Genomic DNA, 19,339 nt, shown 5'->3' with positions numbered 1-19,339 from the left:
AAGAAAGAAAAAAAGTTAAGGAACTAAAAACAGACCTAAAAGGTTTAGGAACTAAAATTAGAAATTTTAAAAAGTTTAGGGAGTAAAAAGATAGTTTATCCAAAAAATAATATAAATCACGTATAATATACTATTGGTTTATCATATAGTAAAGTAAATAGCTCTCTTAACTTGATTACCATACAGTAAACAAAAGCAGACATTACTCTTGCTCATTTTGACACATGAAAATGTTTTATCTCTAAATTTATAGTATTATCTATATGAAATTTAATGTAGCTTTTTTGTCACAAGTGGTATGGAATTATTTTATATACATTGTTAATCTTTTACATCCCTTTACAAAATTTAATAAACATTTGAGTTGTGCTTTTTAGCTGGAATATATTTGAGTTGACTTTTGGGCATGAAATCGCAAATCATGCACTTCAACTTTACCGGGTAGACACATTAGTTGTTGAGGTCATTATTGTTGACATTATTGGGGTGACCATGACTACTCATAATAGTGGTGACTATCACAGTCAGTTTTAGAATATATTCGATTGCGTAATGAAGAAACTAAAACAAAATATTTAACTAAAAAATATGATCCTTTTTCTAAGTGAGTTATTTCAATTCCATAATTTCTTTTCTTTGACTAAAAATGATAAGGTATATCCAAAAATTCTTTGAGTAAGAAAAAGGTATTTCTTGTCCATTGTAACTGAAACATAAACATAGGTGTACCACCTAAGTACATGATCACCAATGCATTACATATCATCATAAAAATTGATGTCATTAGCAAGCATGATTCCTTAATCAAAATCTTTATGAATAGGATTCATTGAAACCATTGTAGATGATAAAGCTTGTGTAGAACTTGAAACATGATCATGATAATTTGAAATAAATGGAACATGCTAGAAGAGGCTTAAATAGTCACTACTAAAAAAGAGATCTTTTACGACACCGTATTTACGTCGGTTATACGAAAACCGTTGTAATAAATAAAGCGGTGGCATTTTCGTAAATAATAATATCTTTTTAAAGACGGGTACCTTAAAACCGGCTTAAAAAATACTTTATGAGAGCGGTTTTAAAAAACCGTCTTTGAAGTCATGCGTTTTTTCAATTTTTAAGTTGACGTGGCACGTTATAACTGGGTTAGCTTTAACAACCCTATTTCTTACTTTTTCTTGTATGGTGACTCTTCATTGTCGTCATAGAGAGAGTGGGGGAGAGAGAAGAAACACTTTGCCCTCTCATCTTTGAGCTCCAATGGCGATGAGTTGTAAGTTGAAGAAGGACGAGATCCAGAGGCTGAAGAAGGAGATCGATTCGCTCCGGCGTCCAACGGTGGAGCTGCATGAGTCAGAGACAAGCGCGGCACTGAAGAACCTCCTCGAAGAGAGAGAAAGAATGGTGGCATTCCTAGAGACGAGCACAGCACCACCACCATCGCCACTATTATTCAAACCTTAACCCTCCTCACCCTCACCCTCAGCCCTCTTTGCTCGTCTTTTCCAGTGGGACTGCCTTCAATGGCGTCGTCGAGGAGCTCAAGAATTTCACCACCCGCGGCGCTCACGTTCTCCCCGTTTCCGACGATGGAGGAAGCACTGGTGAGATTGTTAGTGTTCTCGATACTGTGTTATGTTAAATTAATAATTATGATTACTAGTGTTTCTACATTTGGGAATTTTTGTGGAACCAAAATTCGGGGGCGAGGAATTAGGGATTTTGATTGATTGGGTGCGGGCATGCATTGCAGGTGGTCCTGTTGTTGGAGACATACGTTCCAGGTGCCTGAGGTTGTCTGTTCAGAGTACCGTTGAGGCTCTCGCAGTTCGAAATTTGGTTGGGCATCATCTACCACTTGATCCACTGCAAGCTAAATCAGAATGGTTGGTACCACATTCTTAATTATTGTTGTCAAGCCGTAAAAGTTTGTTTTAATAGATTTTCCTTCCTTTTCCATTTTGAGAATCCATTTTTGTGGGAGCATGAATTAGTGAGACAACTATGGGAGGATATTGAGAGTAAAAAACCAAACAAAGGAAAATTGGATGGATGGGCATGGCGGGGCAGCTCTGATAACACTTATACTGTCAAGAAAACATTAGTTGGGTAATTTTGATGATGCAGGGAAATTGTTCTGGTCAGTAAAATGTGTAGTCATATGCGAATTCAATACTGCTAGGCAAGATGACAAAATTCTTGTCTGAATGGTGGAAGGTGCTTGTGATATTGTATGTTTTTTTTCTTCTTCTCATAAACTGAACGGGTATATGTGAGGATATGTACCCATATCATGTATTTCTGTTCTCTGGTTTGTCTATGGATTTTGTGAGAGAGCAAATTCAGCTATTAATGAAATCTTTATTTGCTGTGAAAAAAAAAGAAGCTAATTATACACTTTGCCGATAATGGAATTTGTATATCCTACGGAAGGCATTAGGTGCTAGCTAGCTAAGTATTTTAATTAAAAATATTGCTTAATAGAGCAACCAGCTCTGTATAAAAAATATTTATATAGAAAGAAAACAAGCATGGGATGAGAATTTTTGTATGAAAGTTCTGTATATGAGTTGTATCATTATTTGCATCCAAAAAGGTTGGTCCCTTAGAATATCAAATTTGTAATTGTGTTAGCTAATGATGATTGTCTCATCCCCCAAAGCCAAAAGGTTAAAACTCAATAACTGCACTTTTATATTATTAAATCACGTGTATTAACTTTTAAAAGTTTTTTATGTGTGCATAAGATTTATTTCATAATTGTTGATCTCTTGTTAGTTCTTGAGCTTATTTCCTAGCAAATGGATCTTTTGTGTAACTTCATTTCTCTCCACCAGTTTTACCAATATACCAATTTTAAATTATAAATATTTGTGTAGGAGCATGCCAACCTCTGCTGCGCTGGATGTTGTTGCCAAACATCTGAATTTGAAATTTTTTGAGATATATTGCTCTTCAATGTCTTTTAAGTATGAAAATACTTTTTGGTGGCTATTAGACATGTAATTATTTTATTTAATTGTTATTCAAAACCAGGTCCCCACGGGTCGGAAATTCTTTGGTAATTTAATGGATGCTGGATTATGTTCAGTCTGTGGTGAAGAAAGTTTTGGGACAGGTATGTGTTTGCTATTGCATTAAGAGGAGCAAAGTACAACTTTCAACTTTATTAAAACCTAGTTTTAAACTTTTTATCTTGTGATTATTCCTTGTGTTTGTGGATAGGTTCTGACCGTATTCGTGAGAAAGATGGAATCTGGGAAGTTTTGGCCTGGCTATCTATACTTGCATATAAAAATAAAGATAAACTTGAAGACAAGCTTGTCACTGTTGAAGACATAATTCGCCAGCATTGGACTACTTATGGGCGCCATTATTATACTCAATATGACTATGAAGTATGATGCAATCACATTTTCCTCCTGATTTGTTATAATCTGTTTTGAGAATCAGTTAGTGACCTCAATTTTTTTTTCCTTAAAGAACGTGGATGCAGGTGCAGCAAAGGAACTGATGGCATATTTGGTCAAGCTGCAGTCCTCACTTTCAGAAGTCAATCAGTATGTTAATTTTAGTACACTAACAATAGAGAAAAAAGAACTATTATGTGATGTAAGTCATGATATTGATAACCCATTTTATAAGAAAAATTTTCGGCCCTAGCTAAGAGATATAACACAAATTTGTTATGGTAATTACGTTATGCTTGATTGAATTTGATTAGTTTTAAAATTTCACTACTAGTAATTCAAAATAATCAGACTCAAGACAAATTTGTTCAATTTTTGTTATTTTTTAGTCTTGCTAATGTTTATGAACAAAATTATTTGGTGATCTTAAGGCTTGGTTTAGTTTTCCTCTGCTGCTCATAACTTAAATTAAGTCATTACAAATCATTGTGCTAACTGATTGAGATTTCTGTGAAAAGGTAAGGAATTTTAAACTTGCTGCCAATTGAATTTCAGCACAAGGTAGGAGTGTTTTTGCTTTGTACACACCCAGGATTAACGGGATCTTGCCTAAGGAGTGTGTTAGATTTGGTACTTGGCAGTTTGGATTATCAGATGCAATTATACAAAGATACTAATATTAATCTTACTTAGGGGGTTTACAAGTTTCAAAATTTTCCTAGTTGTACCTTATGGCAATTAATCTCACATGACTATTAATTATTAATTGCCATCTTACATGGTTACATTTTCATGATTGGTGTTATGTATCTTGAACTATATGCTTATTATTTTCTGTTGATCCATGTATTTTGGTTTCTTGAGGATTGATTGGTATGATTGTATACTTTTATTTGTTGGTTTCACATTCCTCATTCAGTCTCCTGCAATGGAATTTATTGGTAAGAAGATCTTGAAAAGTTCTACATATAAATCCTTCATCCAGCACAAAATCATTGTTCGTGAACCTTGTTGAATTTATGTAGATGGTTTCCATAGTCATCTTTGCCTATTCAAATCATGGAAATGAATTTTGGTATAGTGGTTTTTAATGCATACTTTCTTCTTTCTGCCTTCTTTATTGGACATGTTCATTGATTTTTCAAAGCCAGAAACGAAAAGGGCACTGCTAAACAAAAGTTCTGAGGATAAAATACAAAAGTATGGTAGGTCCAAAGCTGGATCTCGTGTGGTTCCATATCAAGAAGATGAGAGCCAAGACTCAGTTCCTGTCAGTATCGTCTCTAAAGATCTCCAAAGGAATGACAAAGAGAGTGAAGATCTCCAAAGGAATGACAAAGAGAGTGAAGATTTATGGCTGATCCGTGATCAGTTACATCAAATTGAGAACCAGCAGTCAAGTCTACTTGATCTTCTGCAGGTTTGTTAGTAATAAATTCCCTCAATCAAATTATTTTATCTCTGCTGCTTAATTCTGCAAATTACTGGAGCGAAGGCTAGTTAATACTGTCATCGTGTTCAATTTTCTCTCTTTTTATGTCAAAGTAGCATTTGTGCCAATTCTTTAATATATATATATATATATATATATACATATTTGTTTGATTCAAATTAATTAATAATTACAAATTTTATTTATCATTTATCTTTCAATCTTAAATTAATAGATATGATAAATATATTAATTTATTGATTCAAAAATATATATTCAATATATTTTTTATTAAATAATATTTATATTTATATAGTATATATGTATGAGTGGATGATAATTTTATATTATCATATATTTTTATTTTTTTAACATACTTTTTTCCTCCTGTTTTTATTTTTTATTTAATTACAAATTTTCTTATTTCATTGTCTTTTTTGAATTTTTTTTTGTTTCCTCTAAGTTTTTTATTTGCATTTTTTTTCTTATAAAATAGTTTTTCTTTCCTAGAATAAGTTCTTTTGTATGATTATAGATTTTACTAACCAGTACTTTTAAAATATTAGTTAAAGAATAAAAAAATGTTTATTATGTAAACAAGAACAAAATAGATAATAGATTGTATAATTTTTCACTTCTCAATAATATTAGTTTCTTAATTATTCTTATCATGCAATTGACATAAGGACATTAGTTGGTAAAACTATAAATATTTTGGAAAAGAGTTGAGATTTTCATTGCATTCGGATCAAGCTATTTCTATATATTAGAAATGGACGTATTATTAACAGAGATGGCATTTGTTTGTGAAGATTCGAGAGGGAGACACATGTCGACCCCACAAGGAATGTTCATAATTAAAGTTAATAGTTAATAGTTAAAAAGACATTCAATGCTTAAGTATGACAAATTCGATTAATAAAAAGACACATGAATTGTATCATGAATACGTGAGCTAAGGGGATGAGTCTATTTCAATAAATATCCATCGTTTAAATTAACGTTAATAGTTAAAATTTAAAATAATTTATATATTCATATATAATTATATAATTGAGATTTATTTTTCTATTTTTTAATGAATATTATCAGTGAATTTTTTTATTTAACGTCTTCGTTTTCTATTTGTGAAATTTTTTGCAAGTATTTTAATTTTATAAAACAATTATTTTTTAATGAAAACTTTTTTGATACTTAAGCTGTTAAGCATTCTTCCTTGCGGTTGCAACTTTTCATTTTCCATTCTATTTTACCATTGAAGTGCTTAGTCAAGTTAGGTTCCTTATTCTAATAGCAGATATTCATGACTCTCTCTCTATATATATATATATATTGGCATGATTTATTTCAAAATATGTTCTTATATTTTTCATTTTAGTCAACTGTATATAATTATCTCAAGGTTTAAATTGTTTTTTTGTTGTTATTGTCTGGGATGCATCAAGCTGATTTTCAGTGTTTTTGATGGTGGTAGCTGGTTTTTATTTGTTTAATATTATCTACCATGTAGACAAATGGAGCTAATATCCTATGTGCTATAGAGGGTTTTTAGCTACTTGTATTTTTTTTGCCTTTGTTAATCCTGTCATTGACTGGTAAGCAGTTGAAACTGAGAAATACCGCTCTGAGCTTGCTAAAGTTCGTGCTGAGCTTGAACCTTGGGAAAAAGCATTAAAAAATAATAGTCAGCATTAAAAAAGCATTTAATTCGATTTAGTGGATATACTTATAAAATAATTTAGACTTTTGAGTTAGAGTAAGTCAGAGTAACCTGCTGGAATTTTCATTTTTTTCAATGTACAATTACTTTTTCTTTTTGTAAACAAGGTCATTACTCATTACAAGTCCGAATTTGGATCAACAATGCTGGAAAAAAAAATCTGAACCCATTAAATTTAATTAGATTGAATTAAAAAAAAGATTTATTATTAAACATTTTAACTTTTTTTTGTATCGATTTGGATTCAATTCCAGTTAATGATTTTATTTTGTTTATGAGATAATCATATAGTTCAAAAATAATGATTGAGCTACATTGGGCTATTTAGAAAGTGGAAATAGGGTTAAACTCAAAAAGGGTTAAACTCAAAAAATGGAATACATAGAAAACTAGTAACACAAACCAAAGTTTCTGCTTCACTTTAATTAAGAGGGCATGTTTCTGACATGCATGCTCGAGATTCTTGGGGGATGCACTTATTTATTTATAATGAATTACTCTATACATGTGGAGCAGAATCTCTTTATATTTTCCAGTAGGTGGATGTTTAATATAAGACTATTCTTGATTTAATTTGCAGCATGAAGGTGCTTCTCAAGCCTTTGAAGATGCTCAAAAGAAGATGAAAAGCATATCAGAAACAGTGATAATTTGCAGCATGAAGGTGCTTCTCAATTCTTGATTTAATTTACACTAAAACTTGTTTCTTATAAAAAGGACTGGAGGTAGTACTTGAATAGTTGAATTTAAAAACACAATGATAATAGCAATTTTATATTGGTTTTGGAGGGAGTATAGTCCTAGGAACCTTTTAAATCCTAGTTGGGGAGTAAAAGCAGACTGTAATAATACCCTTGATTGAATAATATTTGCCAATGATTGATGATCTATTTGGTTCTGTAATGTTTTTGGTGTGCTGATAATACTTAAAATGGATGTTTGTTTGATAAATATAATTAGGATATCATTTGGTAGTTTAATTTATTATGTGAAGATGCTGGATTTTTAGGTTAATAAATTTATTCATACAATAGGTTGGTTTGAAAGTTAGATAACGTACGTGGCTATTATTTCCTAGTATAGAATTTTAATTTTTAAATTAGCATTGAGTTGAAAAGTTGAAATATTAGGAAGAATGCACAACATATAATTATATATATATAGTAGTTAAATACTAATACAAATTAAGATAGTAATTAGCTCTAATAAGTTAAATTAGCACGTAGTTTGTGATTTTTCTATTACTGACTCACATATGTGTATTTTTACATTTAGTAAACCACAATCATGCACTTTAACATCACATCAATAAAATTATAAATTTCGCACAAATAATAAAAAAAATTCATTATTCTACATCGGTTGAGTGATAAACGATGTAGAAACCCTTCAAATTCTACATCGGTTGACTTATAACCGATGTAGAAACTTTGTCATTCCTACCCATTCTACATCGGTTCAGTAACAAACGATGTAGAAAACCTTCAAATTTTACATCGGTTGACTGATAACCGATGTAGAAACCCTACCATTCAACATCGGTTTCAACCTTAGAACCGATGTAGAAAACTCACATTCTACATCGATTGATCTACAAAACCGATATAGAAAGGTCACCTTTCAAAGACGGTCCTCCAAGCGATGTCGGTATTCAACGACACTGTGTTACCACCACGCGTCATAACCGATGTAGAAAGACCATTAGAATCGATGTAGAAGGCCTTTTTTTTAGTAGTGAGTGTGTTATGTTCATGTTCAAAGCTTTTTTTCAAAGATGGGACCTTTTTAAAAAACATATATAATAGATAAGTTAAAAAACAATTTGATAGAAAGATCATCCAATGTTGATAAAAACAGTTTTCACATAACCAATTTAAAGAAAAAATTATGCATCTAGAGGTGTGTTAGAGAGAAAGCAAGTTAAAGACTCAAGAAGAAAAGTATAAACACTTGTTTCATAATGATTCACTCTATGCTCACTTCTCCTTCAATCTTAGAAGGGTTCCACTAATCAAAATAGATTACAAAACAAGTATTCTACCCTACCACTCATAGCTTACAACAAATACTCTGTAGGTCACTTCCAACACACCCTCAATCTCTACATGAGACTGAAAAGCACCCCAGTATTTTGTTTATCATTAAGTCACTCCTGGTTTTCCAAACAACAAGTTTGAATGATTACACATCAAATAACTCTCAAAGAGAAGACATACAATATAAATCTAATTACGAAAAAACTTTGCTAAGCAAAGAATAGCTCTCTAAGCACTCTGTATACTATTTTCTAGAGGTGAAATTTGTATCAGAGCAAATAAGGGCAACACTTCCAGATATTAGTATTGTCGCAACCTACCCTTCGGTGGGGGCGCGAAAAGGCCAAAGCATGGGCCAAAGCTTTTGTCTACAAGGGAGAAAACAAGTGGAATTGCCACAAATTTTTATTTGAGGAAAATGCTAGAAAAACCAAAAAGATGATGGTCTACAAATTTTGAAAATGAGGATTCGGGAGTCATTTACGCACGGGGAAGGTATTAGCATCCCACGCGCCCGTCACATGGGACGACAGCCTCTAATCGAGTGTGCAAATCATGACTTCAATATTATTTATTTTCCCTTTTTATGTTTTTTATGTATTTTCCCCTTTTTATGTTTTTTTATTTTTTGGGGTTGACAAGGGTATTGCCCTTGCTCCTACGTATCCTCGGGTGGGATGAGGAAATCAGACCTACGTAGTTCTTTAAGTATGAAATTTTGTGTGTTACATTGATTTTATCTTTTGTGAAAGATTAATTTTAATTGCGAACAAAAGTCATTTAAGGCGTTGGACCTTGAAGTGATGTTTTTAAACTTTTGAAAAATGGAGAGAATCGTTAAGGTGTTGGACCATGAAACGATCTCTTGATTTTTTTTATGAGAGGAGAGAATCGTTAAGACGTTGGACCTTTGAACGATCTCTTGATTTTTTTTATGAAATGAAGAAGTTTATGAGTTAGTTTTTTGTTGGTTTTTTCTTATTAATCTTCATTCCTTTTTAAAAGATAACTTGCGGTGTTAATGATCGGTTAAAACTTACTTACAAAAGAAAAGCGATTACTGATGATCGAAGAAGGAGATGAAGATGCACACAAACAATAAAGAGGACCCCCAAGGGTGCATAGAGTGAATTAAGAACTTCAAAATCAAAACTAATCGGTCGAAGAACGAAGAACGATGAAGAACGGACAAAGAACGACCGAAGAATGATATAGAAATCGATTGCAGTCGTGATTCGGTGCATTTTAGCTTCTTTTTCTCTTCTTTCTTCTTCTTTTCTCTTCCTTCTTCTCAACTCTGGACCTCTTGACCTTGGAACCTCTTTCCTTCAGCCCCCTCACGCTTATTTATAGCAAATGAGGGGTGGAGGTTGCACAGCAACTCACCCGGGCGAGCTGCTTGCTTCCTCAAAAAGTAACCTAGCTCGCCTAGGTGAGCTCAACTCGCTCAGGCAAGCTGGTTGCTTCATCCTTAAGCTTTCTAGTGGGCCCAAGTGGGCCTAGGGGCTGAAAAATGTCACAAAAGTGACCATTTTCCCCTTTTTTTTGAATATTTTGCACACTTCCTTTTGCACCATTCTTCCTTAGTGTTAAGCAGCTCAATTCAGCCGGCAAGAATCCAAATGTTGGCAAACGGTCGCCCCCAAACGAAATTAGGATATGACAGTTTCCCCTCTTTACTTATCTTTTATTGGAGATAAAATGGAAGTAAAGATAAAGACACTAATTTCGTTTGAGCAATCTCACCCTCCAACCGACCACAAGCGAAAGCCCAATCAACAAAATCTGTCAAAAGAAAGGGCATAAGAGGCATCAGGTATATCAACATAAGACCTTGAAGTCTTACAAAGTAAGGGAGACATCGAAGTCTCGATGAAAGACTCTGATATCCTTTGAAAAGATAAAGAGCAGAAGACATGATTGTCTTCGCATGCCAACAGACTTGATTGTCTCTAGAAGGCAAAGAAGACTATAATAGTCTTGAAAGTAATGAAAATGGATGACAATGATTGTCTCCGCATGCCGACAGACTTGATTGTCTCTAGAAGGTAGGAAAGATCGTAATAGTCTCAAAAACAACAAAAGTGGATGACCATGATTGTCTCTGCATGCCAACGGACTTGATTGTCTCTGGAAGGCAAAGGAGACTATAATAGTCTTGAAAACAAAAAAAGCGGATGACCATGATTGTCTCCGCATACCAACGGACTTAATTGTCTCTGGAAGGCAAAGGAGACTATAATAGTCTTGAAAACAACAAAAGCAGATGACCATGATTGTCTCTGCATGCCAACGAACTTGATTGTCTCTGGAAGGCAAAGAAGACATTAATAGTCTTGATCGAAAGACATTGAAGTCTTCGAAAAGGGGCAGATGACCATAATTTGTCTTTGTGTGCCAACGGACTTGATTGTCTCTGTAAGTCAAAGAAGACTGTAATAGTCTTGATCGAAAGACATTGAAGTCTTCAAAAAAAGGAAGATGACCATAATTTGTCTCTGCGTGCCAACGGACTTGATTGTCTCTGGAAGGCAAAGAAGACTTTAATAGTCTTGATCGAAAGACATTGAAGTCTTCGAAAAGGGGCAGATGACCATAATTTGTCTTTGCGTGCCAACAGACTTGATTGTATCTAGAAGGCAAAGAAGACTTTAATAGTCTTGATCAAAAGACAATGAAGTCTTCGAAAAGGGGCAGATGACCATAATTTGTCTCTGCGTGCCAATGGACTTGATTGTCTCTGGAAGGCGAAGAAGACTTTAATAGTCTTTGTCAAAAGACATTGAAGCCTTTGAAAAGGGGCAGATGACCATAATTTGTCTCTGCGTGCCAACGGACTTGATTGTCTCTGGATGGCAAAGAAGACTTTATTAGTCTTTAAAAAAGTAGAGGTGCAGATGACCATGATTGTCTCTGCAAAACTATAGATTATGATAGTCTATGAAAAGGATGAAGACTTTGTCGTCTTGAAAGCATAAATGATGGAGGACCTTGAGTCCTATGAAAGACAAAAGCGAGGACTTTGAGTCCTATGAAAGATAAAGGTGAGGACTTTGAGTCCTACGAAAGATAAAAGTGAGGACTTTGAGTCCTATAAAGGCGAGGACTTTGAGCCCTATGAAAGATAAAAGCGAGGACTTTTAGTCCTACAAAACATGCCAATAGGTACTAGTACCAAAGGGCTTAACCTTATGAGAAAGCAGGAGGTTGAATCTTTGAGAGGGCCTCTCGTCCTAAACGAGAAATCTATGCACTTAAACATGAACATGAATTTTGGATGCAGATGCATGCAACCTTTATCTCGAAATGCAGTAAATGCAGGTTTTGTATGCAACAATGCAATGCAATGGAAATTTGTACAATGTTCATGATATTCTTTCCAATTTTTGTGATTTTGATTTTGATTTGATTTTTTTTGTTTTTTGTGGAAAACACAAATTGACTGTCTCTTTTTTGAAAGATGCGATAACTCACTCGACCTCACCTTATCTTTTGCAAATCTTTTTGGGAACTCCCTCAAAGTGTATGTTTTGCTTGATAATTTTGGAGTGACGGCAATGAAGCTGTTTGACGTTTAATCAATCAATTGAAATGTTGATCCTGGGGTTTTCTCCTTTTTGTCTTGAAAAACAAAACCTTCTATTATTTTGCACAACAAGGAAACACAAGACTTTGGGACCACTCGTACCACCCTATTGAAGAATAGCAATGGATTGTCGCACTTTGGTATGTGACCAAGTGAAGCTTTCTTGATTAAAGGTCATAGAGTGATGCCATGGGTCTGTTGATCCCACTGAAACTTGATGGCATGGGCTAATCTTGAAAGAATTTATATAGTGAAGGCTACCCTTGGATTCGAAAGGAATCCTAAGGAGTTCTGCATGAGTGGCTAATGTCAGGTGTATCCCACTATCACAATCGCCTTTGGGCATTTTCCATGAGTTCCTGGTCAAATGAGTTTTCTTCTTAACTATGTAAGTGCAAAACCTCGGGGATTCTTTTTTTTATTTATATTTTTTTCAACAATCACAAGCGTGTGTAGGTTTTATTCCAGAATCCCAACTTAAAAGCAAATTAGTAATTCCTTGATCCACGTGGGCTTGTAACGTGGTCAGGGGTAAGAGGGCTATGAAAGAAAGGATTAAAGGCTCAAAGAGTGTTTGAGGGTTATTTTGAGTAAGAATCTTGAGAGCGTCGCTTGTATTTTTGGGCTGGGCTTTACTCCTTTTGTCTCATACATTAATTTTTCATTGCACTTTTGTGCCTTTTTTTGTAAAATCTGGAGATCTTTTGTCTCTCTTTTTCTTTACTTGCCTTTGGTGGGTTTTCTTTTCTTTTCTTTTTCTTTTTTTTGTTGCCCAACCTCATGGATGTGTTCTTTGCATTGCTTTTCCCACCGGTTTAGCGGTGCTTCCCACTCAAGGTTTTTATTTTGCTTTTGCCTTTTTTGTTTTTGTTGTTTTTAGAAAACAAATATGCTTTGGCTCAGAGGGGGTAGCAAAGGATAAACTAGTGTTTGGGATGTTGCAACATGGTCATGTGTCATTTCAAATCTTGACTTAGATCCTTTTGTAGTTTGGATTTCGGGACAAAACCTTAATAACACGCCCCTGATTGTTTTTTTTATTATATTTTTTTTCAACCCTAATTTTTGCTTTGGCCGCCCTTTTGGGTTTTCAACCTACCGAGTGAGAAATTTTGATCTTCTCCTAGGTTCGCTTGAGGCTCATGCACGGTGTCTCTCATTGCCCCAGTGTAGGGCTCTGAGGTATCTATTGCTGCTTTTTGTCATGACCTTGTAGCAAGGAAAAATGAAAGAAACTGTGCAGATTCTCAGAAAATGAATTTTCAAGGACGAGAAACATTCAAAGGATTTTCAATTGACAGATTAAGTCGAACGACTCCTGTTCTTGATAAATCACTTTTCTCAAAAAAAAGACAACTTTAGGAATGATAAAATGAGGTCACATGAATGTCTGTACTTTTTATTTGAAACACATCAATCAAAATTTTTTTCTCTTTTTTCAGCTTTTTTACTTTTTTTTGTTTTGAACTTTACTCATCATTTTACGGCACCTCGACCAAACGTGTAGAACAAGCAATTTATGATTGAATAGACTCGAAGATAAACTCAAGAGTGCAAGTCACTTGAGCAAAAAAACCAATGGTTTACATTCACATTCCAGTGAAAGTTAAATAAGCAAAGATGTAATTGTGAGAGAATAGAGACAAGGATGTCAAATTTATCCACATTATTAGTATTGTAACTGTTGTTTACAGTAATGGCATAAACTTGAAAATCCTAATGAGTCTTTGGAGACATCTAACAACAACCTTCAAATTTCCCCATGCACAGTGTCACTTGCCAATGTCAGAATTCATAAGCAATTATCCTCCTCAAATTTTAGCCAGCCCGCATCAATTAGACTTTGCACCTTATGCTTCAAGGTCATACAATGCTCAATGGAATGCCCCGGGACTCCTCCATGATAAGCACATGTTGCATTCAAGTTGTATCCTTGGAAAAATGGAGGTTGGGGAACCTTGGTTGGGGTTATGGCTACCATTGAATTATCGAGTAGATATGGGAGCAAGTTAGCATATGACACCGAAATTGGGGTGAATTCTACAGGCTTTTTTGTTGGAAAATTCCTTCCCTGGTTGGTGTTTTGGTTTGTGTTAAGGGTGGTGTTTGGCATTGGATGTGCGGCATGCAGGCTTTGTGGCTGATTGGGTGCTTGGTAATGGGAAGGGCTGATATTGGCTGACTAATGACATTGTTGAGCTGGTGAGAAATTTGGCCATGTAGGAACGACAGTCACAACATGGGTTCCTTCCTCCTTCTCATCCTCTCTATTTTCCCCAGGCTTCTTATTTGTCAAAGCAAGATGATCAAATTTTCCTCTTTTTAGACCCACTTCGATTGTGTGTGTTGCAATCAATGAAATGAAGCTAAGTGCCTAAAAAGAGGCAAGTATTGGGTTGAAAAAAAGTAAAGGTTGATCTATGGATGAATGCTCTCCTAGAACTTAAGCTTTTGAATCCTAGAAAAACCATGATTTGTTGGCAGCCCAACCTCATTACAAGCCTAGAAAGTCCTTCGGATTCATTTTGTGGTTTATTTCTATATGGTATGAGATGAAATGCGAAGGTTAGGACTTGGGTTAGTTGTTTATGATGGAATGAGCCTAAACACTTGTGCTTGAGTGAAATAATGACTGTGAGGCTTTGGTTGATGATCTTTCCTTGATATCTGTCATTCTTACTAGCTTATTTCAATTGTGACTCTAGTACATATGTTCCTATCTTTGAAAAGCTGCATCTTTTGTGAAGTGACATTGATTGAAGCATTTCATGATATTCATTTCACATGATTAAATTTTTCTGTGAAACAAACACCACTTTGATTAACCACTGTATTTTGTCACTTAAGGACAAGTGCATTGTTCTTTCTTTGCTTGAGGACAAGCAAATCTGTAAATTTGGGGGAGTTTGTTAGTCGTCTTATACGACTAACTTTCGTATAGAAAACATTTTCTATAACTTGTATAGTTCCCCAATTTTTAGTTATTTTGTAGGAATTTTTATATAAATCTTGTTTTGTTTGAATAGCTGTCATGAGAGTATCTCCCATGTGATTTAATGATAAAATTTGCATAATTTTAGGTCAAAAGAGGCTAAAATCTTGAAGTGCTAAAAGGAGCAATCACGCTAAGCGGACCCTGTGGACTCAGCGTGCATCCACCGCTAAGCGCAGCTTCAGCGCGCTTAGCATGACAAGGGAATCTAGCAGAGCACAAGAATCAAGGCCATGCTAAGCGTGAGATCAGCCTGCTAAGCGAGAAGTTTGTCTTTTGCCAGGCTCAGCGCAATCCACATACTCACACTAAGCGCGAGGGTGGCGCTAAGCGCGATGTCGCGATTTCAGAACCTATTTAAGCCTGAATTGTCAAAATTAGGGTACACAACAGATGATTTTGAGAGACCAGAGCTGCATATTTTTGCACAGACTTTGAGAATAGTGCTCTGGAAGCAGTAGAGAGGCAGCAGCTGTGCAGAGAAGCCTAGGGTTCTACATTTTTAGAGAGAATAGTGAATGTTAGAGTGATTATGAGGTGCTAAGAAGAGGAGGAGGGATCCCCCTTCTTGTGTAAGCAACAATTATTTGGTACTCTCTATCTCATTTGTGTTAGGGTTTCTGTGTATGGCTGGCTAAAAACCCTAGTTGGGAATTTCTAATGAACAGTTGATGTAATTACTTTTCATATCTAATTAATTGTGTTTTGTGTGTTCAATGCTTAATTACTGCATGCTCTTGGCCTGATCATCCATTTGTGTGTATTGTTAGGTGACTTTAGCATTGGGAAATGTACTGTTGCCTTAGAACTTGATAGAAGCAAGACTAAATAACTACATTACCAGGGATGGATTGTGGGGTTTTGGTTTTCTGAATATGTTGTGATGATAATGTTGTTTAAGTTAAGCCTAGTCTTACAAGAGGGATCTGCAGATGAAGCTTAGGTTAAATTAGTCTAAACTTACGAGGGATCTAGGTTTAGTACTTTAGGCTACAGCATAGAACACAAGAACATGATTAATTAGAGAAGTATCCTCATATGCATCAACTTGTTTGTTAGAAAGACCCAACACTTTCTACCTATTGCTGTCAACTGTTACTTAATAGTATTTACTGGTTTTACCATAAGAATTAGTCTATTTATGTTTTTAACCATCAATTATCAATGTTTGTTCCAAAAATGCCTTACTTCTGAATAAAACTTTGTCTAATAAGCAAGTTCCCTGAGTTCGATACTCGGATCACTCCATTTTAATTTTAAATACTTGATGACCCGGTGCTCTTTTCGGTATTTCATTTCCCTTGAATATATTTGCAGAAAATTGGAGAAAAAGGAACCATATGGGAAAGTGAACAAAGTATTTATGGCACCGTTGCCGGGGAACTTAATTCATTAGAAGAGTTTAGTTCATTTTTAAGACATTGATTTATATTTTTCTCTTTGATTCATTGATTCTTTTTGTTCATATTTTAGTTACTGTAAAAATTCATTGTTCTTTTGAACTGGATAATTGTTGTTATGTTTCTCTTGTATGCAAAGAAGATCTATTGCAGGTGATTTGATCCCCATCGATTTGGAGATTAATGCTACTTGCAGAAGGCGCAACGCAGAGAGAATAAAATTTTTTTTTGCAGGACTTGGAAGCAGCGACAATCTCATACAGATTTAATTGAAGAAGTTATTATGGCAGAAGAGCCAAGAAGAGTGACCCTAGAAGATTACTCAAGTTCCACTGTGCTGCAAGTCTTTTCCAGTATAGCACGGCAAGAGGTTTAGGCATAAACAATCACATATCCTCCTTCTTTGATATAGCTGATTCAAAATAATTTGTTTCATGGTCTACCAAATGAAGACCCATACGCACACCTGGCCACTTACATTGAAATATGCAATACTATTCGATTGCCTGGTGTGCCTGAAGATGCAATTTGATTGAGCTTGTTTTCATTCTCATTGTCTGGAGAAGCTAAGAGGTGGCTTCTCTCATTCAAAGGCAATAGTCTTAAGACTTGGGATGAAGTGGTTGAGAAATTTCTGAAGAAGTATTTCCCAGAGTCTAAGACTATAGAAGGAAAAGCATCCATCTCTTCTTTTCACCAATTTCCAGATGAATCCCTGAGTGAGGCCTTAGAAAGATTTCGTGGTCTATTGAGAAAGACACCCACTCACGAATTCTTAGAACCGATTCAACTCAACATTTTTATTGATGGGTTAAGGCCTCAGTCCAAGCAGCTATTACACACTTCTGTTGGGGGAAAAATAAAGTTGAAGACCCCCGAAGAAGCCATGGATCTTATTGAAAATATGGCTGCAAGTGACATTGCTATTCTCAAAGATAGAGCCCACATACCAACAAAGAAAAGTCTTCTGGAACTTACATCGCAAGATGAGTTGTTGGCACAGAACAAGTTGTTGTCCAAGCAATTGGAAGCATTGACCAAAACACTAAGTAAGTTGCCAACTGAAATACATTATGCGCAATCTTTACCATCTACTGTTTTGCAGGTTGCAAGGTGTGCCATTTGTGGTGGAGCTCATAATTCTGACTGTTGTATCCCCAATGAAGAACCAGCTCATGAAGTCAATTATATAGGGAACCAGCCAAGACAAAATTTCAATAAGGTGGATATTCCGGGTTTCAGCATGGCCAGCCATATAATTCACAGTAGGGACAGTGGAGGAATCACCCTAGAAACCAGTTCAACAAAGACCAGGGTGGTCCATCTAACAGGCCACGACAACAAGGGCCTAGTCTCTATGATCGAACAACAAAGCTAGAAGAAACTCTGGCTCAATTTATGCAGGTATCTATGTCAAACCATAAGAGCACAGGGTCAGCCATTAAGAATCTGGAAGTCCAAGTGGGACAGCTGGAAAAACAGTTAGCGGATAGGCCGTCAAGTAGCTTTAGTGCTAACACTAAGAAGAATCCAAAGGAAGAATGTAAAGTTGTAATGACAAGGAGCAGAATGGCAATTTGGGCTGATGAAGGTAGAGCTGAAGAGAAGGTGGAGGGATATAAACAATAGTCGGCAACTGTGCCGGCACTGGAACCAGTTTCTGATTTTGTTGAACTTGAGGAAGTTGTGGAAGATGAAGATGACGAATAGGAGAGAGAGACACCAATAAAAGAGAGTGAAATAGAAATAAAGATGAAGGGAGACAAAGAAAAAGAAAAAGAAAAAGAAGAAGTAGAAAAAGAAAAAGAAAAAAATCAGAAAAAAGAAAAATAAAAAGAGAAGGTTGATAAGGAGAAAAAGAAAAGCAAGAATGAGGTTTCAAGAGAGAAAAAGAGAGAGATTACTTCAGTTGAAGGCAAGGAAGTACCATATCCATTGGTACCTTCCAAGAAGGATAAAGAGCGACACTTAGCCTGATTTCTTGACATCTTCAAGAAGTTGGAGATCACTTTGCCTTTTGGAGAAGCTCTCCAATAGATGCCACTCTATGCCAAATTTTTAAAAGACATTCTGACAAAAAAGAACCAGTATATCCACAGTGACACAATAGTTGTGGAAGGAAAATGTAGTGTTGTCATTCAACGCATCCTTCCCCCGAAGCACAAAGATCCTAGAAGTGTCACTATACCGTGTTCTATTGGTGAGATTGATGTGGGTAAAGCTCTCATAGACTTCGGAGCTAGTATCAATCTAATGCCTCTCTCCATGTGCCGGCGACTTGGAGAGCTAGAGATAATGCCCACATGCATGACCTTACAGTTGGTTGATCACTCCATCAACAAGACCCTATGGAGTGATTGAAGACGTTTTGGTTAGGGTCAAACATTTGATCTTTCCAACTGATTTTGTAGTGATAGACATTGAAGAAGATGCTAACATTCCCTTAATTATTGGAAGACCTTTTATGTCTACTGCAAATTGTGTGGTAGACATGGGGAAGAGGAAACTACAAATGGCCATAGAAGACCAGCAAATCAGTTTCGATATGTTTCATGAAGAGAAAGCTTTGCCTGACCAAAATGTTTATTTGAAGGTGAATGTGATGGAGAAAAAGAGACTAGAGAAGAAGGTTCTGGAAGTTGGAACCTTGTTGGACCCAGGATAGCAGGATGATGCGTCAAGCTAATGACGTTAAAAGAGCGATTACTAGGAGGCAACCCAGCTTTTCTTTCCCTTTAGGGCCCTTTAGGGGCAATGCCT

The 19,339-nt window shown here is 35.4% G+C and overlaps 2 protein-coding genes across 5 annotated transcripts; both read left to right on the top strand.

The window, feature by feature from the left end:
* The first annotated feature begins 1,195 nt into the window (after positions 1-1,195).
* Positions 1,196-15,896, top strand: LOC114409591 (phosphoglucomutase, cytoplasmic-like). Of its 4 annotated transcripts, XR_003666127.1 has the most exons (8): positions 1,196-1,607; positions 1,757-1,889; positions 3,040-3,121; positions 3,229-3,401; positions 3,487-3,563; positions 4,561-4,833; positions 7,146-7,229; positions 15,268-15,896. XR_003666127.1 is itself a non-coding variant. In XM_028373095.1 (7 exons), the coding sequence occupies exons 2-6, from the start codon at positions 1,887-1,889 to the stop codon at positions 4,596-4,598; spliced, it is 369 nt and encodes a 122-aa protein (XP_028228896.1). In that variant the 5' UTR covers positions 1,196-1,607; positions 1,757-1,886; the 3' UTR covers positions 4,599-4,833; positions 7,146-7,468. The 4 variants fall into 4 exon arrangements, 3 of the variants coding, with proteins under 3 accessions (XP_028228896.1, XP_028228897.1, XP_028228895.1); XM_028373095.1 differs by lacking the exon at positions 15,268-15,896 and having other exon boundaries at positions 4,565-4,833; positions 7,146-7,468; XM_028373096.1 differs by lacking the exon at positions 15,268-15,896 and having other exon boundaries at positions 7,146-7,468.
* A 2,720-nt stretch (positions 15,897-18,616) lies between these two features.
* Positions 18,617-18,940, top strand: LOC114410728. Its single transcript, XM_028374667.1, has one exon. It carries the CDS (start codon positions 18,617-18,619, stop codon positions 18,938-18,940), a length of 324 nt encoding a protein of 107 aa, XP_028230468.1.
* The last annotated feature ends 399 nt before the right edge of the window (positions 18,941-19,339 follow it).

The sequence above is a fragment of the Glycine soja genome, chromosome 4 (genome assembly GCF_004193775.1).
Source record: "Glycine soja cultivar W05 chromosome 4, ASM419377v2, whole genome shotgun sequence".
NCBI classification, from domain to species: domain Eukaryota; kingdom Viridiplantae; phylum Streptophyta; class Magnoliopsida; order Fabales; family Fabaceae; genus Glycine; species Glycine soja.
This window is presented reverse-complemented; position numbering and strand designations above follow the sequence as displayed.